Below are 16,952 nucleotides of genomic sequence, written 5' to 3'. Positions count from 1 at the left end.
TTGCTTGCAGGTTTCACGGCGGAGGGCGGAGCGCAACCAAAGCAACTCAAAGGGAACCCCGTTCACACCGCTGTGCCAATCGTTCTCGGTTTGGACCACCAGCAACAATACCCATTTATTTAATATTTTTACATTATCTTATCTGCTTCCGGATTTCTCTGCCGACGTCCCCAAAGAACGGACCCCGAGCAGAGGAGCGTCTCCAGTCGCCTCGGCGCAAGGACGCACACGGTACAAGGTACCCATTTATTTAATATTTTTACATTGTCTTATCTGCTTCCAGATTTCTCTGCCGACGTCCCCAAAGAACGGACCCCGAACAGAGGAGCGTCTCCAGTCGCCTCGGCGCAAGGACGCACACGGTACAAGATTTCTCTACCGACGTCCCCAAAGAACGGACCCCGAGCAGAGGAGCGTCTCCAGTCGCCTCGGCGCAAGGACGCACACGGTACAAGGTATCCATTTATTTAATATTTTTACATTATCTTATCTGCTTTTGGATTTCTCTGCCGACGTCCCCAAAGAACGGACCCTGAGCAGAGGAGCGTCTCCAGTCGCCTCGGCGCAAGGACGCATACGGTACAAGGTACCCATTCATTTAATGTTTCTACATTATGTTTTGGATTTCTCTGCCGACGTCCTCAAAGAGTGGACTCCGAGCAGAATGTTTTAGTCGCCTCGGCGTGAAAACACTCACGACACCAGCACAATTATACTAAGCCCGGTGAATCCCCGTCACGAGCTGACGAGTATTCAACCCGTTCATTGGAAAAGAATCCGACCCGCCCCGGCAATGTGGGGCTCGGACCCAAAGTTTACTTTGTTAAAAAGTTTTAAGTCCCAGTGACCGCTTTAGGGCTTGGTCGAAATCTGGGCTAGGCTCGGAAGGACTCTCCGAGCCCAAATCCTTTGAGCACAAGCGTTGCTTTACCACTAGTCGAAGGGCCGAATAATGGAGCTCGGCAAGCCGAACCTAAAACCAAACCCTGTGGCGGGTAAAGCTGAGGCCCTAGAGCCCATATCCTTGGAACCTAAAATGGATCCGAGCAGAGAAACTTAGGACTATTAACAGACGAGTTTCCAAAAAAGTATATTCATTTCAAAAAGCCCGTAGGCTGAGTACAAAAATTCGGGTTCGGCCCTTACAAGTATGGGGGGTCATCCCGACTTTACAAAATAACAAAAATTACATTAAGGCTCGAGCTCGACTACTTCGGCTCCAGCAGCACCAGGAGTAGCTGGCTCACCAGTCGGGGCCTCTTCGGCGGCCTCGGCAGCAGCAGGAGCGACCTCGGAGGCGACCTTGGTGACCTCGGGGATCGCCTCGGCCGCATCACCCCTCTCGACCCCTGCTCCCGGTTGAAGCAGGTTCACGTCAAAATCCGGGAGGAGCCGCCGCAATTGGTTGCGGAAATCCCGGAAGCCTTGGATTAGCCCATTCACGCCCTCCTCTGCTAGGAGGTCGTGAAACTCCTCCGACTCGCGGAAGAGCCTCACCGCGTTCTGAGCTTGCTCCCGGGCCTCGAGCTCCCGAGCCTCATGATATGCGGCCTTCCGCTCGAGGTTATTCAATCCCCGCTCGAGCTCTAAGTGGCAAAGGCGGGCGTTCTCCACCTCCTGCTCGCGGGAGGCCAGCGCCAGCTCGGCGGCAGCCAGACAAGCTTCCGCAGCGCGCAGTTCGGACCTCGTCAACGTATGCGCGCCTTTTTCTTCGTCGAGCTCAGCGGTGAGAGCTCGAACCCTTTCCTCGGATGCTCCTACTTTTTCCTGGAGCACCTGACGTTCGGCCTCGGAAGCCTGGTACCTCGCCTCGGCGGCCAGGTACCTCGCCTGGACCTCGTCATACCCACGCTGATACTTCCGGGCCCGCTCCCGGTAGTCGTGGGTGATGTGCATCAGCATCTCCGTCTCATGCAAATGCTGTAAAAGAGACGAAAAGAAAAACATAAGGCGCTGCGAGTAAAAATTTTACAGATTACACAGATGAATTCTACATACCCGGACGGCGCTGCAGCGGGTAGAGTCCATGAAAGCATTATAGCTCATGGACTGTATCAGGGTCCGGTCGGCCGGGAGCAGCGCGACCCGAAAAACTTCGCGCGCCACTCGAGGGTTTTCGAGGGCTGAATCGCCCTCGAACACCGACCAGTTGAGTGCCAGAGGCACTCGCTCCTCCGAGCCCGATGGGCCCGGAAGGCCAGCATCAGCTGGCCTAGGCGGAGCCGACCCCAAGACTCCGTGACTGCTCCCCGGCTCGGAGCTAGGGGGCTGGGGTCGGACAAGCGGCCGATCTGACTGCCGCACGACAGAGGCGGGGTGCGCAGGCGCGGGACCCGCAGGACTCCTCCCCTGGTCGGCAACTGGAGCGTCCTGCCGACCAGGAACTTATGCCAGGGGCACCGGGCATGGGAGCACTGCTGAAGCTCCCCGGGAGCCCGAGCCCCTGGAATCCGTGCCCTCCCTCTGACCAGCACCGGGGTGCGCGGGGCGAGAAGGCCCCGCCTCGGAGAGCGCGGGGCGAGAAGGACCCGCCTCGGTCACTGCTGGCGCCGGGGGCGCTGGGGTCGCCGAGACCTTCTGTTTCTTCCTCGGCTCGGTGGGCTCGCCCAAGAGCTCGGCTGCCCTCTTCTGGAAGCGGGCGTAGAGGACTTCGCTTTTCGTCACCATCTTTGCGATATCTGCAAAGACAAAAAGGATTAGAACATTAGAACAGTAAGGAAATAAATACACCTTGTAATTACTCTTACCGTGGGGACGTGCCGAGCTCAAGCCCACGTTCACCAAAGCGTCCTCACATATGAGGCCGTTCAGTAAGATGCCGTCCCCGAGGCTGCGGATGGCGTCGAGGATCCCCTGCTCACGTGGAGAAAGTCTGGGGGGTTTGTTAATGGACTTGAGCTGAGCCGGTCCCCACCTGGGGTCAAACCCCCAGGACTGCGCAGAACCAAGGAAGAAGAATTTCTCCTTCCAGCCATGAATGGACGAGGGGGCACCATGAAAGAGTGGCCGACCCGCCCGAAGGGCGATGTAAAGCCACTCCCCGTCTCCCGAATTCGACTTAAAGATAAAAAGTCGCCGGAAAACGTTGACAGAGGTCGGAATCCCCTGCAGTAAACACAGTGACAGGAAGCCCATCACTGTCCTCCAGGCATTCGGAGTGAGTTGCGCCGGAACCAACTGGCATACCGTCAGCAACTCATTCACGAAGCCGTGAAGAGGAAATCGGAGGCCGGCCCAGAGTGATTCCAGGTGCACTCCAATCCGGCCTACCGGAGGATCGGTTATCCGATCCCTTCGCCTGGCGGGCTCCAAACGGAACCCCTGAAGAGGGAAAAACCACTCTTCGGTCATTTCGACCTCCAGGATGCTCATGGTGGACTCGACCTCACTGGGAAGAGAACCCATTGCAAAAAGGAAAAAGAAATCAAAAAAGGACAACCTGGGGAAAACGCCGGAGAATAGAACTTCGGACTGAGAGAGGCTGAGAGGAAGAAAGCTGGAAACAGAAGGCAATAGAAAGAGGACAAGGGGCCGGGGAGAGTTTAAATAGACCTCCCCAACGGCCCAGATCAGCGAGAAAAACGCTGTATCCTGTTTAGATGGCGACGCGTGTCGGTCCAAAAGACAGAACGACGCATTTAATTAGGGCTAGCGCTTCGGACACCGAAGCGCCCCATCGGATCGTGCGGCCCCATCATGAGCCCACAACGCGAGGACGCTTCGCAAAAAGTGTCCCAATAATGAGACTCTTCGGGAAAAGAGAGACGCCGCCTATTAAAGGCACCTCAAAGCGCTCGATAATTCAAAACGCGCAACAAATTAAAATTTTCGGAATTCGTAATGCCCCAACTAGAGCTACTTCCCGCGCTCCAGCTAGTAGCCAACTGGAACTCGGAAGTCGGAGGATAGTGTTGGGGGAAAAACCCCAAGTCATACCGCCACGGAGGCGCTTGGCTAGAGAACGCCGACTGGAAAGGCGCTCGGCCAAAGAGCGCCGACCAGGAGGATGCTCGGCCAAAGAATGCCGACCAGGAAGGCGCTCGACTAAAGGGCGCCGACCGGAGAGAGCGCCAAGAGGCGCCCAATCAAAATAAAGTAGAGATGCTCGGATAGGAAGAGCCGACCAGCGGACGCCGACCAGAGAAGCGCTCAACTAGAAAGCGCTGACTAGAAACAGCGCCAAATAGAGGCGCTCGGCTAGAAGGTGCTCGCCCAAAGGGCGCCGACCAGGAGTACTCGAAGCAACCCCGCCACAGGGCGCCCCTCTGGGCGACCAGCTCGGCTCGGCACCCTTGCCGAGCCGATGCCTTAACTAATACTCCTCCCCGCCAAGCTTTCTCGAAAGGTCCGGCGGCTATACACGCGACTCTACTACAGCCTGCCACTATCTCCAAGCCATCAAGGCATAAGATCTCCGCAGGTATTCGGCACGACCTGCCATTAATGCATGAGACTCCCTCAAGTCTCCAATGCACTCAGTCATTTAATGAACACGGCTCAAGACGATCTCCGGATCACTGAACCATCAGAGCGTATGGCTCTCCCTGACCGCCGGTTCATTCGGTAATAAATGCACTTACCATCCACGGACCCCAGGCCCACCACAGCCGGCGGTTCAACCACTCCAACAGGTCCGATCGACCGTGACAACTCCCTGATTCCGGTCCGATTCGGTCCCGTTCTCCACTACGCCATTAATGGGCCAAATCGTGCCCAATTATTACAAAAGAGGACAAACCTCCTATCACCTCCCAAGTAACAAAAATCCTTCTATAAAAGAAAACCTGGGGGGAAAAGGAAGGGGGCCCCCGGGACAGAACCCTCCTGGACCGGGTGAAAAGAAGCAAACAGCACAGACACAATTGAGGATATCATCCTCTTCATCTTCTTAAAATATTCCGGCTGTCTTCTCCTCATATTCTCCTCCTTGCTCTCTCCACATATCTGCCCCCTCTGACTTAAGCATCGGAGGGCCGGCGCCGGGGAGCCCGGCCACCGGCTTTTTGCAGGACTTGCGCCCTCCAGGAGGACGCCACCAGCCGGCGCACCGTCGACCACCGTTCCTGCGGCGGACTTACACCCCTCCAGGAGGACGTCACCAGTCGGCGCGCCGCCGTCCGCCGTCCCCGCGGCGGAGCTCCTCCTTCCCCGGCTTCGCGGCGGCCCCCGGGTCCAATTTCCAGCAACAGGAGAAATGATTTTCCAGAAGAAATGCAAGCACTCCATTTCAATAAGAAAAATTGTATAGGAAAAAATGGTCATCAAATTAATATCCTTATCAAAAGGTTCATCTTCTTGGCATAGAAATTTTCACTCTAATCCTGCATGATTATAAATCTTCCACAAGACCAACCCAAAGTAACAATGGTCGTGAACAAAGTACATTTGGCGAGAGTAAGAAAAGGCTGTGAAGCAGTCAAATTTATGAAAGTGACCAGCATATCACAACATTAAATTATGAAATAGTCAGAATAGCTGCGGCACAACAAAATCATAACTGCATTATTATTGCCGGGAAAGAATTGGACAGTGCCAATCCAATTCGTTTGAGAGGAAAACGAACACAAACAGGTACCTAAGGCTAAGAATTTATTGAAAGGAAAATCAGTACAGCCAGTTTGTTAAGGCTAACCCAGGATAAAAAGAGGGAACAACTACAGGTCAGAACATTTATAATAAAAGATTTAGGGATTGGCACTGACTTTTCCTCTTTTTATCACTAACACACTTCCAACCAATTAGCCATCCACCAGCTGTTTAACTTGATGGATAACTAGAGCTGAAGAAGAAGCTCCGTCTCTAAAGACTCCATTGTTCCTTTCCCACCACAGATCCGAATAAATAACCACCAAACCGTATCCCATCCTCGACCAATCACGACCACATTATATAATACTGAAATGTTTCAAAAAGAAAGCCAGAAGCTCCAATCTACCCAAATCCTTCCAGTCGTGAGATTCGAAAGCTGCTAATCATTGTGAAACAATCAGAAGGAAGCAAGTTCAATTCAAACATCAAGCCATCATTTGTATATCCATTCAAGCAGACATGTATCGAGTTATATCATTGCCTAAATATTAGGTCGAACACAGAAACGGCAATTAGTCGAGGCAAAGTCATCTCACCCAGATGAGAATTCACACTGTAATCCGTCCCGCGAATAGAGCTACCGCAAACGGGGCATGAAACCCGCTCTGCGCCGTGGATTTGGCTCTCTTGTTTCGGAGGCGGTGCTTCGTCTTCCACCGAAGATGGGGAGGGCCGCCTCTTTGCAGCACTCTTCTTGCATTCCAAAGGAGTACCAGAAGGATTTTGAGGGTAGAAAAATAGGCCAAGCATTCATTCAAGACTGAAGACAGAGGAATATATGAAGGACGAAAGAAATATGAGGGGAGGAGAGGGATTGCCTGTGGGCGAAGATGTTGGGCGAGGGGGGAGGAAAAGGTCCGCCGCCGCTTTCCGATGAGCCGGACCAGGCTATCTCGGCCGTGGAGCATGGGTCCGGGATGCCCTAACCGCCGCCGCCGCCGCGGGCCTCGCCCCCCCGTGGCGATGTATTTGATGGCACGTTCCTTGCAAGTGAATTTTAACCGTGAATCATGTCTCGGATTCTCCCGCCATCACCGATTCTTGTTTTTTGGCTTCCGCTGGAATAATATTTAGATCCTGTTTCAGTTTCGCATTGGCCAAAGGCGTTTCGTCGAGAGCCAATTTTTTAAGTTATTCCATAAAAACTTTAAACAACTTTTTCTTTTTTTCAAAAGCTGAAAAAGTGCGTAGGAAAATTTCGGCAAAAATTTACTGGAGACGCATCGAAAAGTTTTGAGTAAAGCTCACGTTGGAGACTGACTATGAATCCTGACAACAAACTTTTTTTTAGATTAATTCAAAATATTTTTTTCATCGCCATTGGCATACAATCAAAATTTTTAATTTCAATCTTATGGTAATGACAAAGATCTACTCATGCTAAACTAAAGAAAAATGTAGAAAACAAAGTCAAACATCGAATAATCATATAATCATATTGCATTCCTTTTTAAGAGTTATTGAGCTGCCTATTTAGAATTAGTGCTTGTAAAATGGAGATTAAAAAAATTAGTGATTATTTATGTTCTGCTATTACAATTGTAGATATGTGAACAATTTTACTATCATTTTCTATTTAAGTCAGCAAAATCAAATATTTATGTTGGTATTGGAATTAAGAACTACCCAATTTACTAAAAGTTAACTACATTATTTACTACATCATTTAGACAAAAATATAAAAATAATTATTAATTAATAGTACTTTATCATGATAGTATAATAAGATATAATTATTGTTGTTGGAAATTGGACCCAGGGGCGACCGTCGGCAGAGGAGGAGGAGCTCTGGCGAACACTGGGGGGCGGCGATCCGTCGACGAGCGGCGTCCTCCGTGGGAGGCCTGCAAAAGAAAACCGGTGGCCGGGGTTTCCGGCGCCGGCCCTCCGATGCTTAAGTCAGAGAGGGGGCTTAATTTTTTTGAGTAGGAGAGAGGAAGGAAGGAGATATATTCTGCTGGGCTTTTTCTGAGTCCAACCCCCCACTGAGGAGGAGGGATTCCTTTTTATAGGGGGGTCGGATTACCTGTGATGTGATGGGGCGAGGTTACCGTACGACTCAACACGTCGCTTGAGTTGGTGCGCGACCAGATGAATTAATGCCTTGACGTCGGAGGCAAGGCCGGGATCAGAGAGTTGTCACGGCTGACTGAATGCTGCCGAGTTGATTTGCCGTAGAGGACCGAAGATCCGTAGATGATAGGAGCCACACGCATTAATTGTTGAGTGAGCCGGAGATATGCATTAATTGTTGAGTAAGTCGAAGATATACATTAATTGTTGAGTGAGTCGAGGGTTTGCAGAGATCATGCGCATTAAATGCTGGAGGCGGTGGCAGGGTATGGCCCCTGACTGGACTTCAGAAGGGTGCAACCGCGGTAGGTGGGCGGCGAGGTCGGACTTCCGAGGTCAAGAGCCCTGAAGCTAGACGCTTGGTGGGGCGCCAGGTCGGACGTATTAATTGTGGAGCAAGCCACCTAAGGCATGATCCTGCGTCGGTCCGTAGGGGAAAGTACCCATAGTGGACAGTTGGTGGAGTCCGACTCCCAGGGTCGGGCGCTCTTAAGTCGGGCATCAAGTTCGGCCGCCCGAGGTCGGCCGTCATCCGGTCCCGTACCAGCAAGGTTCTCATGTACTCGGGGGAACTTGCATTCCCTCAATACTACCCCCGACTTCCGAGTTCGAGCTGCTCGCGAGCTCGGACGCGGGAAGTAGTAGTCTTTATTATGGTGGCAGGGATCGAGGAGAGTTGAACTATGCCGGTGCCCTCACGCGTTCCGAAGCTTTTATAACGGAGGGGAGGCGGGGGGTTGCGCCTCTTGATCCTTTGTTGCCATCTCGTATGGTGAGCTCATGATGGGGTCCTAGGACCTGGTGGGGCGGCGCCTCGGTTCCGTATTCGAGGCGTCCTTCCTGAATAAATACGCGGTCTCAATCCTCGAGGCGGACACGTGGTGTGATCTGGATGGAGGATGTTTATTGAATCGAACGCCTTGAGGTCGGATGTTAGATTAGCCGTTCGGGGCCTAAAGCCAAGTCGGTCGTCCGGGGCTGAGAATTAGGTCAGTTGCTCGAGGTCGGATGTACTTAGTCTCGTATCGACCGAATGGGGACTTGGGAGGCTGAAATTATGTCGGCACTCCGCGCGTCCCGGGGCTCCTTTAATGAGAGAAGCAGGGGCGGTGCTTGCTCGCCTTTCGAGGCGATCCGGCGTAGCAGGTCCATGATAAGGCCGCGAGATCCGATGGGACGGTGCCTCGGTTCTGTATTCGAGGCATCAGCCCAGAATGAATGCAATTCTTCGGCTTCCGAGGCCGATACGTGGCGTGATCTGGACGGGGGGTGGAAACCAGTCCTGTCGATCTGGGCCGTTAGAAAGGTTTATATAAACCCCTCGATCTGGCCCTAAGAGAAGTCTTGCTTAGTCGCCTTCTCTTTTCCGCCGTTTCTATCCTCGTCTTCTTTCTCAGTCACATCAGAACCTCCCCGGCAGTGCTTGGAGCGATTTCCGGCGATTCCTCCCGTATGTTTCCTCCTTGTGTTAGCTAGGGGGTCTTCCTTTTTCCTCCTTTTTTCCGTCTCCTTCGTCTTTTGGTCATTTTTCTTTCTTCCGAAATGGATCTTGGTCCGGATGAGGCTGGATCTAATTTGTCGGGGGAGGAGCTGGAGTTAATCCGCTTCCGGTTCTTTTTCCGGCCTGGGTTTCGTCTCGAAACTGCGGGGCGGGAGGACAGGGTGACGCGGCCGCCCCCAGGTCGGATCGGGATTCACCTCGAGACGCTTTGGGCCGGTTTGTGGTTCTCCCTTCATGAGTTTGTGAACAGCTTGCTGGTGGAGTACCAACTCGTTCCAGCTCAGCTTGCTCCGAATTCATGGAGGACCATAGTCGGATTTTTGTCCCTTTGCCTTGCGCACGGGATTCCGGCTTCGGTGAGAATTTTCCGCCGGTGTTTCCTATTAAAGACAAACCCAGCGGATGGAGAGTGGCTATACTTCGCCTTTCGGGATGGTATGTCACTTTTTCAAGGTGCTCCTTCCTCTATCTATGAGTGGAAGGGAAAGTTTTTCTTTCTTGCGTCCGAGGTGCCATGGGGATTCGATCCGAGGTGGGGGCACCCCCGACTGAAGGCCCTTAACAAGCTCTCCGAGCCCTCGGCGAGCGATCAGAGGGTCCTTGACGTTCTGCGGGGCCTCGGAAAGGGTTTCAACCTGACCGACCTCCTAAGAGAGGATGCCTTGGCGAGCGTTGGCCTAAGTTCGGCGCGTTCCGAGGGTAAGAGCAGTCACATTGTTTTGTCTTCGCCTCATTCGTTTCTTTCTCTCGTTCTTTTGATGTTGGTCTAACACTTAGAAGGATTTCTTCGTTTCAGACATTCCTCACATGCCGACCAGCAACACATCCCTCTTTTCTCGGTTGAAGAGGCGAGAAGCCGAGGCTGGCGGGGCTATTCCTCGGCCCCGAAAGAAGTCCAAATCGGGCGTCACTTCTGCCTCTGCCGGGATGGGAGGCCCGGAGGCGGAAACCTCGGCAGCCGTTCGAGGGCGAACATCAGCCACCGGGGACGTGGGCTCGGCGGCCCCATCCTGTCCTGCCCCCGTCTCCCAGCAGGAGGGGCCGACGATCATCCAGCTGCAGTGCTCGGAGCCCGAGCCGAGCAGGGGCCCCGAGGTCCCGAATGCCGCTCACCCCCAGGCCCCAAGTTCGGACGAGCCGAGCTCTTCGAGGGGCCCAAGGGGAGAATCGGCCGAGCCAGGGTCTCCACTCCTTGAGGGGAGCTCGGCCTTCCACGATGCTGATGTTGCGCGTGCGGTGTTTCGGCGCGCCATGCTTCCAGCGGACTGGGCCGAGTTTTGGAACTCGTCGCTGGAAGAAATTGTCGACAGCACTTGCTGCAATACTGTTCGGATAAGCCATTCTCTTAATTTTCCTTCGGCTACTAGTGTATATATATCTTTTACTTATGATTGCTTTCTCTCTTTTTTTCCTGCAGCATGTTCACGAGGTCGACACCCTGATATTCATCGCCCAAGGATGTCAGGAAGAGACTCGGCTGGGGAGGGAAAAACTATCCTTCGGGCAGGCTTTGTTCAGGTCGGTGTAGTCCATGCACATGCGCCATTTTCCGTTAGCCTTCTTTACGAGGACCACATTGGCAAGCCAATCCGGGTAGGAGACCTCCCGGATGAAGCCGGCCTCAAGGAGCTTATCCACTTCCTCGGCTGCTGCTTGCTGCCGTTCCGGGGTAGAGCTCCGTTTCTTCTGTTTTACAGGCCTGCAGGTCGACTTCACCTGAAGTCGGTGGACCATGACCTCAGGGTCGATTCCTGGTATGTCGGCGGGCGACCAGACGAAGACATCAATGTTGGCCCGGAGGAATTCGGTCAGGCGCTTCCTTTCGCGGGGGCTTAGGCCGGAGCCGATCTGCACAGTTAGCTCTCGGCAATTTTCTTGTAAAGGGATTTGATTAAGAAGCTCACCGGGCTCTACTTGCTTCTTCCAGAGGTTATCCCTCGTGTCCAAGATTTCTATGGGCAGCGTGCGGCCCATCGCCTGAGTTGGCGCCTCGGCTGATAGTTCTTGCCGATTCGACGCTTCAGTTGGTTGCTTCGCTTTGCAGGTCGCCATGTAGCACTGTTTGGCTATTAGTTGGTTCCCGCGGATCTCGCCCACCCCTTAGTTGGTGGGGAATCGCACGAGCAGGTGGCAGGTCGAGACCACGGCTCGGAGGGCATTTAGCCCTGGTCGTCCGAGGATAGCATTGTAGGCTGAGGGTAGGCGGACCACAAGGAAGTCCGTCCTCACGGTACTTTCTCAGGGGGCGAGGCCGACCGTAACAAGAAAGATGACCTCGCCCTCGACCGGGACCGAGTCCCCGGTGAATCCGACCAGCGGGGTATTGATTTTCCGAAGCTGGCTTCCCGTTGACCCCATTTTTTGGTAGGCGTGGTAGTACAAAATATTAGCTGAGCTTCCATTGTCAACTAAGACACGTTTTACATCAAATTTATTTACAATCATGGAGATGACCACAGCATCATCGTGAGGGGTCTCAACCCCTTCCAAATCCTCATCCAAGAACGAGATTGCTTCAGAAGTGCGCAGGCGCTTTGGGGGGATTCCTTCTTGGGCTGACTCTCCAACCGAGGTTCCTCCTCCAATTACATTGATGGTGCCAGCGATAGGCCTGTTGTCATTCAGATTTTCGGGCGGTGTGGCATTTTTCACTGGCCTTCTTTCCTCACGTCGGTTCCTTACGAACCGATTGAGTACTCCGCGGCGAATAAGCGCCTCAATCTCATCTCGGAGCTGAAAACAGTCCTCCGTGTCCTGCCCGTGATCTCGGTGGAAGCGGCAGTACTTCCTGGGATTGCGCGGGACTCCTGTATCCCGCATAGGAGGCGGGGGTCGGAAAAAGTCCCGACCTTCAATCTCCATCAAAATCTTGGCCCGGGATGCGTTGATAGGAGTGTAGTTTTCGTACCTCCCTGGATGCATCCGGGGTCGTAGTGGGGACCTTGGCCGAGGTGGGGACCTCGGTCGAAGCTGTCCCCGTTGTCGAGGCGGGCTTCTCAGCCGGAGAAGGTTCTTCTCTCGGCGGGGGGACCGGCTTCTTTGACGGCCGCGCTCCTCGCGGCGTTTCTTCTGCTTTTTCGAAGCTTGTTCGGTTGTACCCCACCTGGAGGCAATAGCCTCCTCGGCCTTCACGTACTTTTGAGCTTGGGCCAGCATTTTGGTGAAGTCGGCGGAGAAGTTCTTCTCGATAGAGAAGAGGAATCTGTAGGAACGAGCCTTAGTTTTTAGTGCCGACATGGCTATTGACTGGTCAAGCTCGCAAACTTTCCACATGGCGGCGGTGAAGCGGTCAAGATACTCCTTGAGAGATTCTCCCTCCTTCTGCTTGATATCTAGGAGGGAGTCTGATGTCCGCCGCTGGCGCCGGCTGGTAGCAAAGTTGGTGGCGAACTGCCTGCCGAGCTGCTCGAAAGAGGATACCGTGCTCGGCTTTAGTCCGGAAAACCAAAGCCGAGCTGTCCCTCAGAGGGTCGCTGGGAAGGCCTTGCAGAGCACAGCCTCCGAGGACCCTTGCAGTGCCATGAGAGCTTGGTAGCTTTTCAAATGGTCGAGGGGGTCGGTGGTTCCGCTGTAGGGCTCCACTTGAGGCATCTTGAACCTCGGGGGGACCGGCTCGTCCTCGATCTAGCGAGAGAAGGGGGACTTGGTGGTGAATTCAAAATCCCCCTCGTGCCTTGCCTTCCTGCTGTGGAGCGCTTCAATCTGGCGCTCCAGATTCTCGACTTTCCTATCGAGCTCCCCAACCCGGAGGGTTGTCACCGTAGTTTGCTCCAGCTCACGGCGGTCCGGGGCCGACTCAGCTTCGAAGAGCTGTGGTCCTTTGTCTAGGCTTCTTCCCGGTAGCTCCCTCTGGGGGACACTCGCTCTTCGTTGTTGGCCCTAGAAGAGCCATGAAGGTTCTGGCCTTGGAGAATCGGGCCGTTCGGAGGAAGCACCGGCGGGATCTGGGTCTGCGGGGGGAGCGTAGGTAGGGCTTCCTCCCGCCGCAGGCCTTGGACGGCGGCGGCCAAGGCCTGGACTTGCTGCACCAGGGCGCTAAACTGTTTCGGCTGAACTTGAGGAACCGGATTAGCCGGAGAAGGCGAGTTCTGGACGGAGTGTCCGGGACTCGGCGGAAGACGCCGGGAAGCGTTGGAGGCTCCCTTACTTCTCAACTTCATGACCGCGACTCGGGCCCTTCCTCTAGCGCCAACTGTTGCTGGAAATTGGACCCGGGGGCGACCGTCGGCAGAGGAGGAGGAGCTCCGGCGAACATTGGGGGCGGCGATCCGTCGGCGAGCGACGTCCTCCGTGGGGGGCCTGCAAAAGAAAACCGGTGGCCGGGGTTTCCAGCGTCGGCCCTCCGAGAGGGGGCTTAATTTTTTTGAGTAGGAAAGAGGAAGGAAGGAGATATATTATGCTGGGCTTTTTCTGAGTCCAACCCCCCACTGAGGAGGAGGGGTTCCTTTTTATAGGGGGGTCGGATTACCTGTGATGTGATGGGGCGAGGTTGCCGTACGACTCAGCACGTCGCTTGAGTTGGTGCGCGACCAGGTGAATTAATGCCTTGACGTCGGAGGCAAGACTGGGATCAGAGAGTTGTCACGGCTGACCGAATGCTGCCGAGTTGATTTGCCATGGAGAACCGAAGATCCATAGATGATAGGAGCCACGCGCATTAATTGTTGAGTGAGACGGAGATAGGCATTAATTGTTGAGTAAGTCGGAGATATACATTAATTGTTGAGTGAGTCGGGGGTTTGCAGAGATCGTGCGCATTAAATACTGGAGGCGATGGCAGGGTATGGCCCCTGATTGGACTTCAGAAGGGTGCAACCGCGGTAGGTGGGCGGCGAGGTCGGACTTCCGAGGTCAAGAGCCCTAAAGCTAGATGCTTGGTGGGGCACCAGGTCGGGCGTATTAATTGTGGAGCAAGCCACCTAAGACGTGATCCTGCGTCGGTCCGTAGGGGAAAGTACCCATAGTGGACAGTTGGTGGAGTCCGACTCCCGGGGTCGGGCACTCTTAAGTCGGGCATCAAGTTCGGCCGCCCGAGGTCGGCCGTCATCCGGTCCCGTACCGGCAAGGTTCTCATGTACTCGGGGGAACTTGCATTTCCTCAACAATTATATTTCATTGTATTGTATTATAATAATATTATAATTATATTAGAAGAATGTAATATTACTGTATGATTGTTCTAAAAAAATATTTACCATCATAATCATATTATAAATATTGTAATATTATAAAAAATCATATTATTTATAGTGAATAATAAATTTATTATTATATTGTAATTAGATTAAAATATCAAAATAAATAATTTATAAATTAAGAGAGTTTATAATAACAGTTTTTGATTGTAAGCTGTATGCTTTCCACATTTTCCTAACTCAATTATCAAATAAATATTGAAGTTCTACGGCACTTCAAAAATATATTCACCAAACAACAAAAAACTTTATATTAAAAGCTCTAATAACGAAAACTCTACTAACTAAAACTTTAAAGATCAAAGCTCTACCGCTCACAAAAATGTCAAACAGGGCCTTTGGGTTGTAATTGAGCTTGATAAAACTTGGGTCTAATCAGAGATGATTTGAAATTAATTTGAGCTATTTTATCATTGTTTGTAGCTCAAATCAAAATTAATTTTGAATCGAGTTGAATAAGACTATCTCATCAATTTGATGATCCTAAATTGAGCAAAAAGTATAGTTCAAGCACAATTTTTTCATAGACCAGGAGGAGTTAAGCTCTCTGCCTATTACCTATACCCACCTAAAGGCTGGAGTCTAAGCTCTCAAGTAGATCAAGTCAAAGCTCACGAAACTCTTTTGCATCCTATCTAAGCTTGAGCCCTGGATCCTAGATAAATCAAGTCCATCCTTATGAAACTAGGCCTCCTTTCAGGCTTGATTTTAAAGTCTAGTTTAGGACTGGCAATTTATGACCTCACCTTAAACATGTCCAAGTTTGGTATAAACAAGTTTGAATTATTTAAAAGTTGACCCAACTTAACCCATTTATTAAATAATGTGTTCAAGTTCAGATTGAGTCGACCCCAAGATTGATTAAGTCGACCCCAAGATTGATTGAGTCGACTCCGGCACATCAAGAAACCATCTGGCACACTTCTGCAAAAATGGCAAGGATGAACAGTACTTGGGTCGACCCAAGCAAAGGATGAGTCGACCCAATCCTCAAGCCTCAAGAAAACAATTCTCTGAAAATCCTGAGAGGGTCGACCTAAATGAAATTTGAGTCGATCCAAACTTGAGTCGACCCCAAGTTAACATGAGTCGACCCAAAGGCAATGACATTCAAAAATAGGTTCTCTGGAAATCCTGAGAGGGTCGACCCAAGTGGAAATTGAGTCGACCCAACTGAACCTTGAGTCGACCCAAAAAGTATTGAGTCGACCCAAGTGAAGGAAGGCTGAAATACAAGGTTCTGTGGTTTCTGAGAGGGTCGACCCCAATGTTGCTTGAATCGACCCAAGTGAAAGTTGGGTCGACCCCAGTAAAAGTTGAGTCGACCCAAGCACAGGCAGAAGCATAACGGCTAGTTCTGCAGAAGTACTTTCAGACCTCCCAACAGTGAGTAACGGCTAGTTTTTGAATTCTAACCATTGGGGCTTGTCCAATGGATGAAGAAAACTATTTAAAGTGACACTATTCATCAGAGGAAACATCCTTTTGCAAAATATCAAAGCTTACACAAGAAAGACAAGTGCCCTAATCTTCTTCATCCAAGTGCTTCATTCAAGAGTCAAAAGAAAGTGGTTGAGCAGATTCCAAGAGATATTAAGAGCTCCATCCACCCTTGAAGAGTGAAGCATTCCTGACAAAGAAGAGAGAAGTTTCATCAAGCGATAACTATTCTCTAAACTCTTCTTTGTAGCTTATAAATGTTATATTTGCTCATCTAGGAGTTTCAACATTCTTCTTTCTTTTTAATCACCTTGTAAAGGTTTGTTGGTGAGCCCGTAAAACCAACGGTGTAGGTTTATTGGTAAACCCGTAAAACCAATTGTGAAGGTTCGTTGGTAAGCCCGTAAAACCAACATAGGTTCTTGGTGATCCCGGAAAACCAAAGTGTAAAGGTTTTTGGATTGTGAGCCCGGAAAACAATCCAACTGTAATCCGCGGGATTATAGTAAATTCCCAAGGGGTCGTTTGGGGAGTGGACGTAGGTGCTTAGGAGAGCACCGAACCACTATACTTTTTGTGTGTTTGTATTGTGCATTGTTCTAATTTCACTTACTCATCAATTGACTAAAGTAAGATAGTAAAAATTAAGAGAAACCAATTCACCCCCCCCCCCCCTCTTGGCTTGACACCTTGGGCAACAACGTGGAAGAAACTTGGATGTGGATCTGTGAACAGTGTGCAAACGGGGTGAAGATACGATGGGAAGATGGAGAGGATAAACTCTGTTCTCAGGGGATTTGGAAAACTTTGATTTGAATCCGTGAGGGGGAGCAGCTGGTAGTGTACGGTTGCTGGTTCTCATCCGGAAGGGAAAGGACACGCGGAACAGTGGAGTGATCCGGAAGAAGGTGATACGGTTTCAACGCGGAGGGAGATTGAAGAGGTTAGCTTGGAGGCCGCTCTGTTCTTTGGATGCGGAAGGGAAACTGAAGCTCGGACGTGAGAGGATCTTGGAGGCTGGGAGGAGCTGGAACTTATCCGTGGGAGGATGGACCTGGATCCTACGCGGACAGTGGAGTGACCCGGAAGAAGCTGGATCTGCTTCATGATGAAGAGGAGATGGAGCTAATCCGGATGCTGGGATTGGAGCTTAT

General features: G+C 51.7%; 1 protein-coding gene across 5 annotated transcripts in view; it reads right to left on the bottom strand.

Moving 5' to 3' along the window:
* The window catches only part of LOC103697507 (zinc ion binding/nucleic acid binding/hydrolase), a 93,759-nt gene extending 87,065 nt beyond the window's left edge, over positions 1-6,694 (bottom strand). For 2 of the 5 annotated variants that reach the window (XM_089930110.1, XM_039133864.3), the window contains exons 1-2: positions 6,408-6,694; positions 6,126-6,279 (exon numbers count right to left, since the gene is read on the bottom strand). In XM_089930110.1, the coding sequence (XP_089786236.1) occupies positions 6,126-6,279; positions 6,408-6,497 (244 nt within the window). In that variant the 5' untranslated portion in view covers positions 6,498-6,694. The remainder of the gene's footprint in view (positions 1-6,125; positions 6,280-6,407) is intronic. The other 3 variants (XM_089930111.1, XM_089930112.1, XM_088719804.2) reach the window with 3 other exon arrangements.
* Between the last annotated feature and the right edge of the window lie 10,258 nt (positions 6,695-16,952).

The sequence above is a fragment of the Phoenix dactylifera genome, chromosome 4 (assembly GCF_051530095.1).
Source record: "Phoenix dactylifera cultivar Ajwa chromosome 4, Ajwa_hap1_PhDact_Kaust_v1.1, whole genome shotgun sequence".
NCBI lineage: Eukaryota > Viridiplantae > Streptophyta > Magnoliopsida > Arecales > Arecaceae > Phoenix > Phoenix dactylifera.
This window is presented reverse-complemented; position numbering and strand designations above follow the sequence as displayed.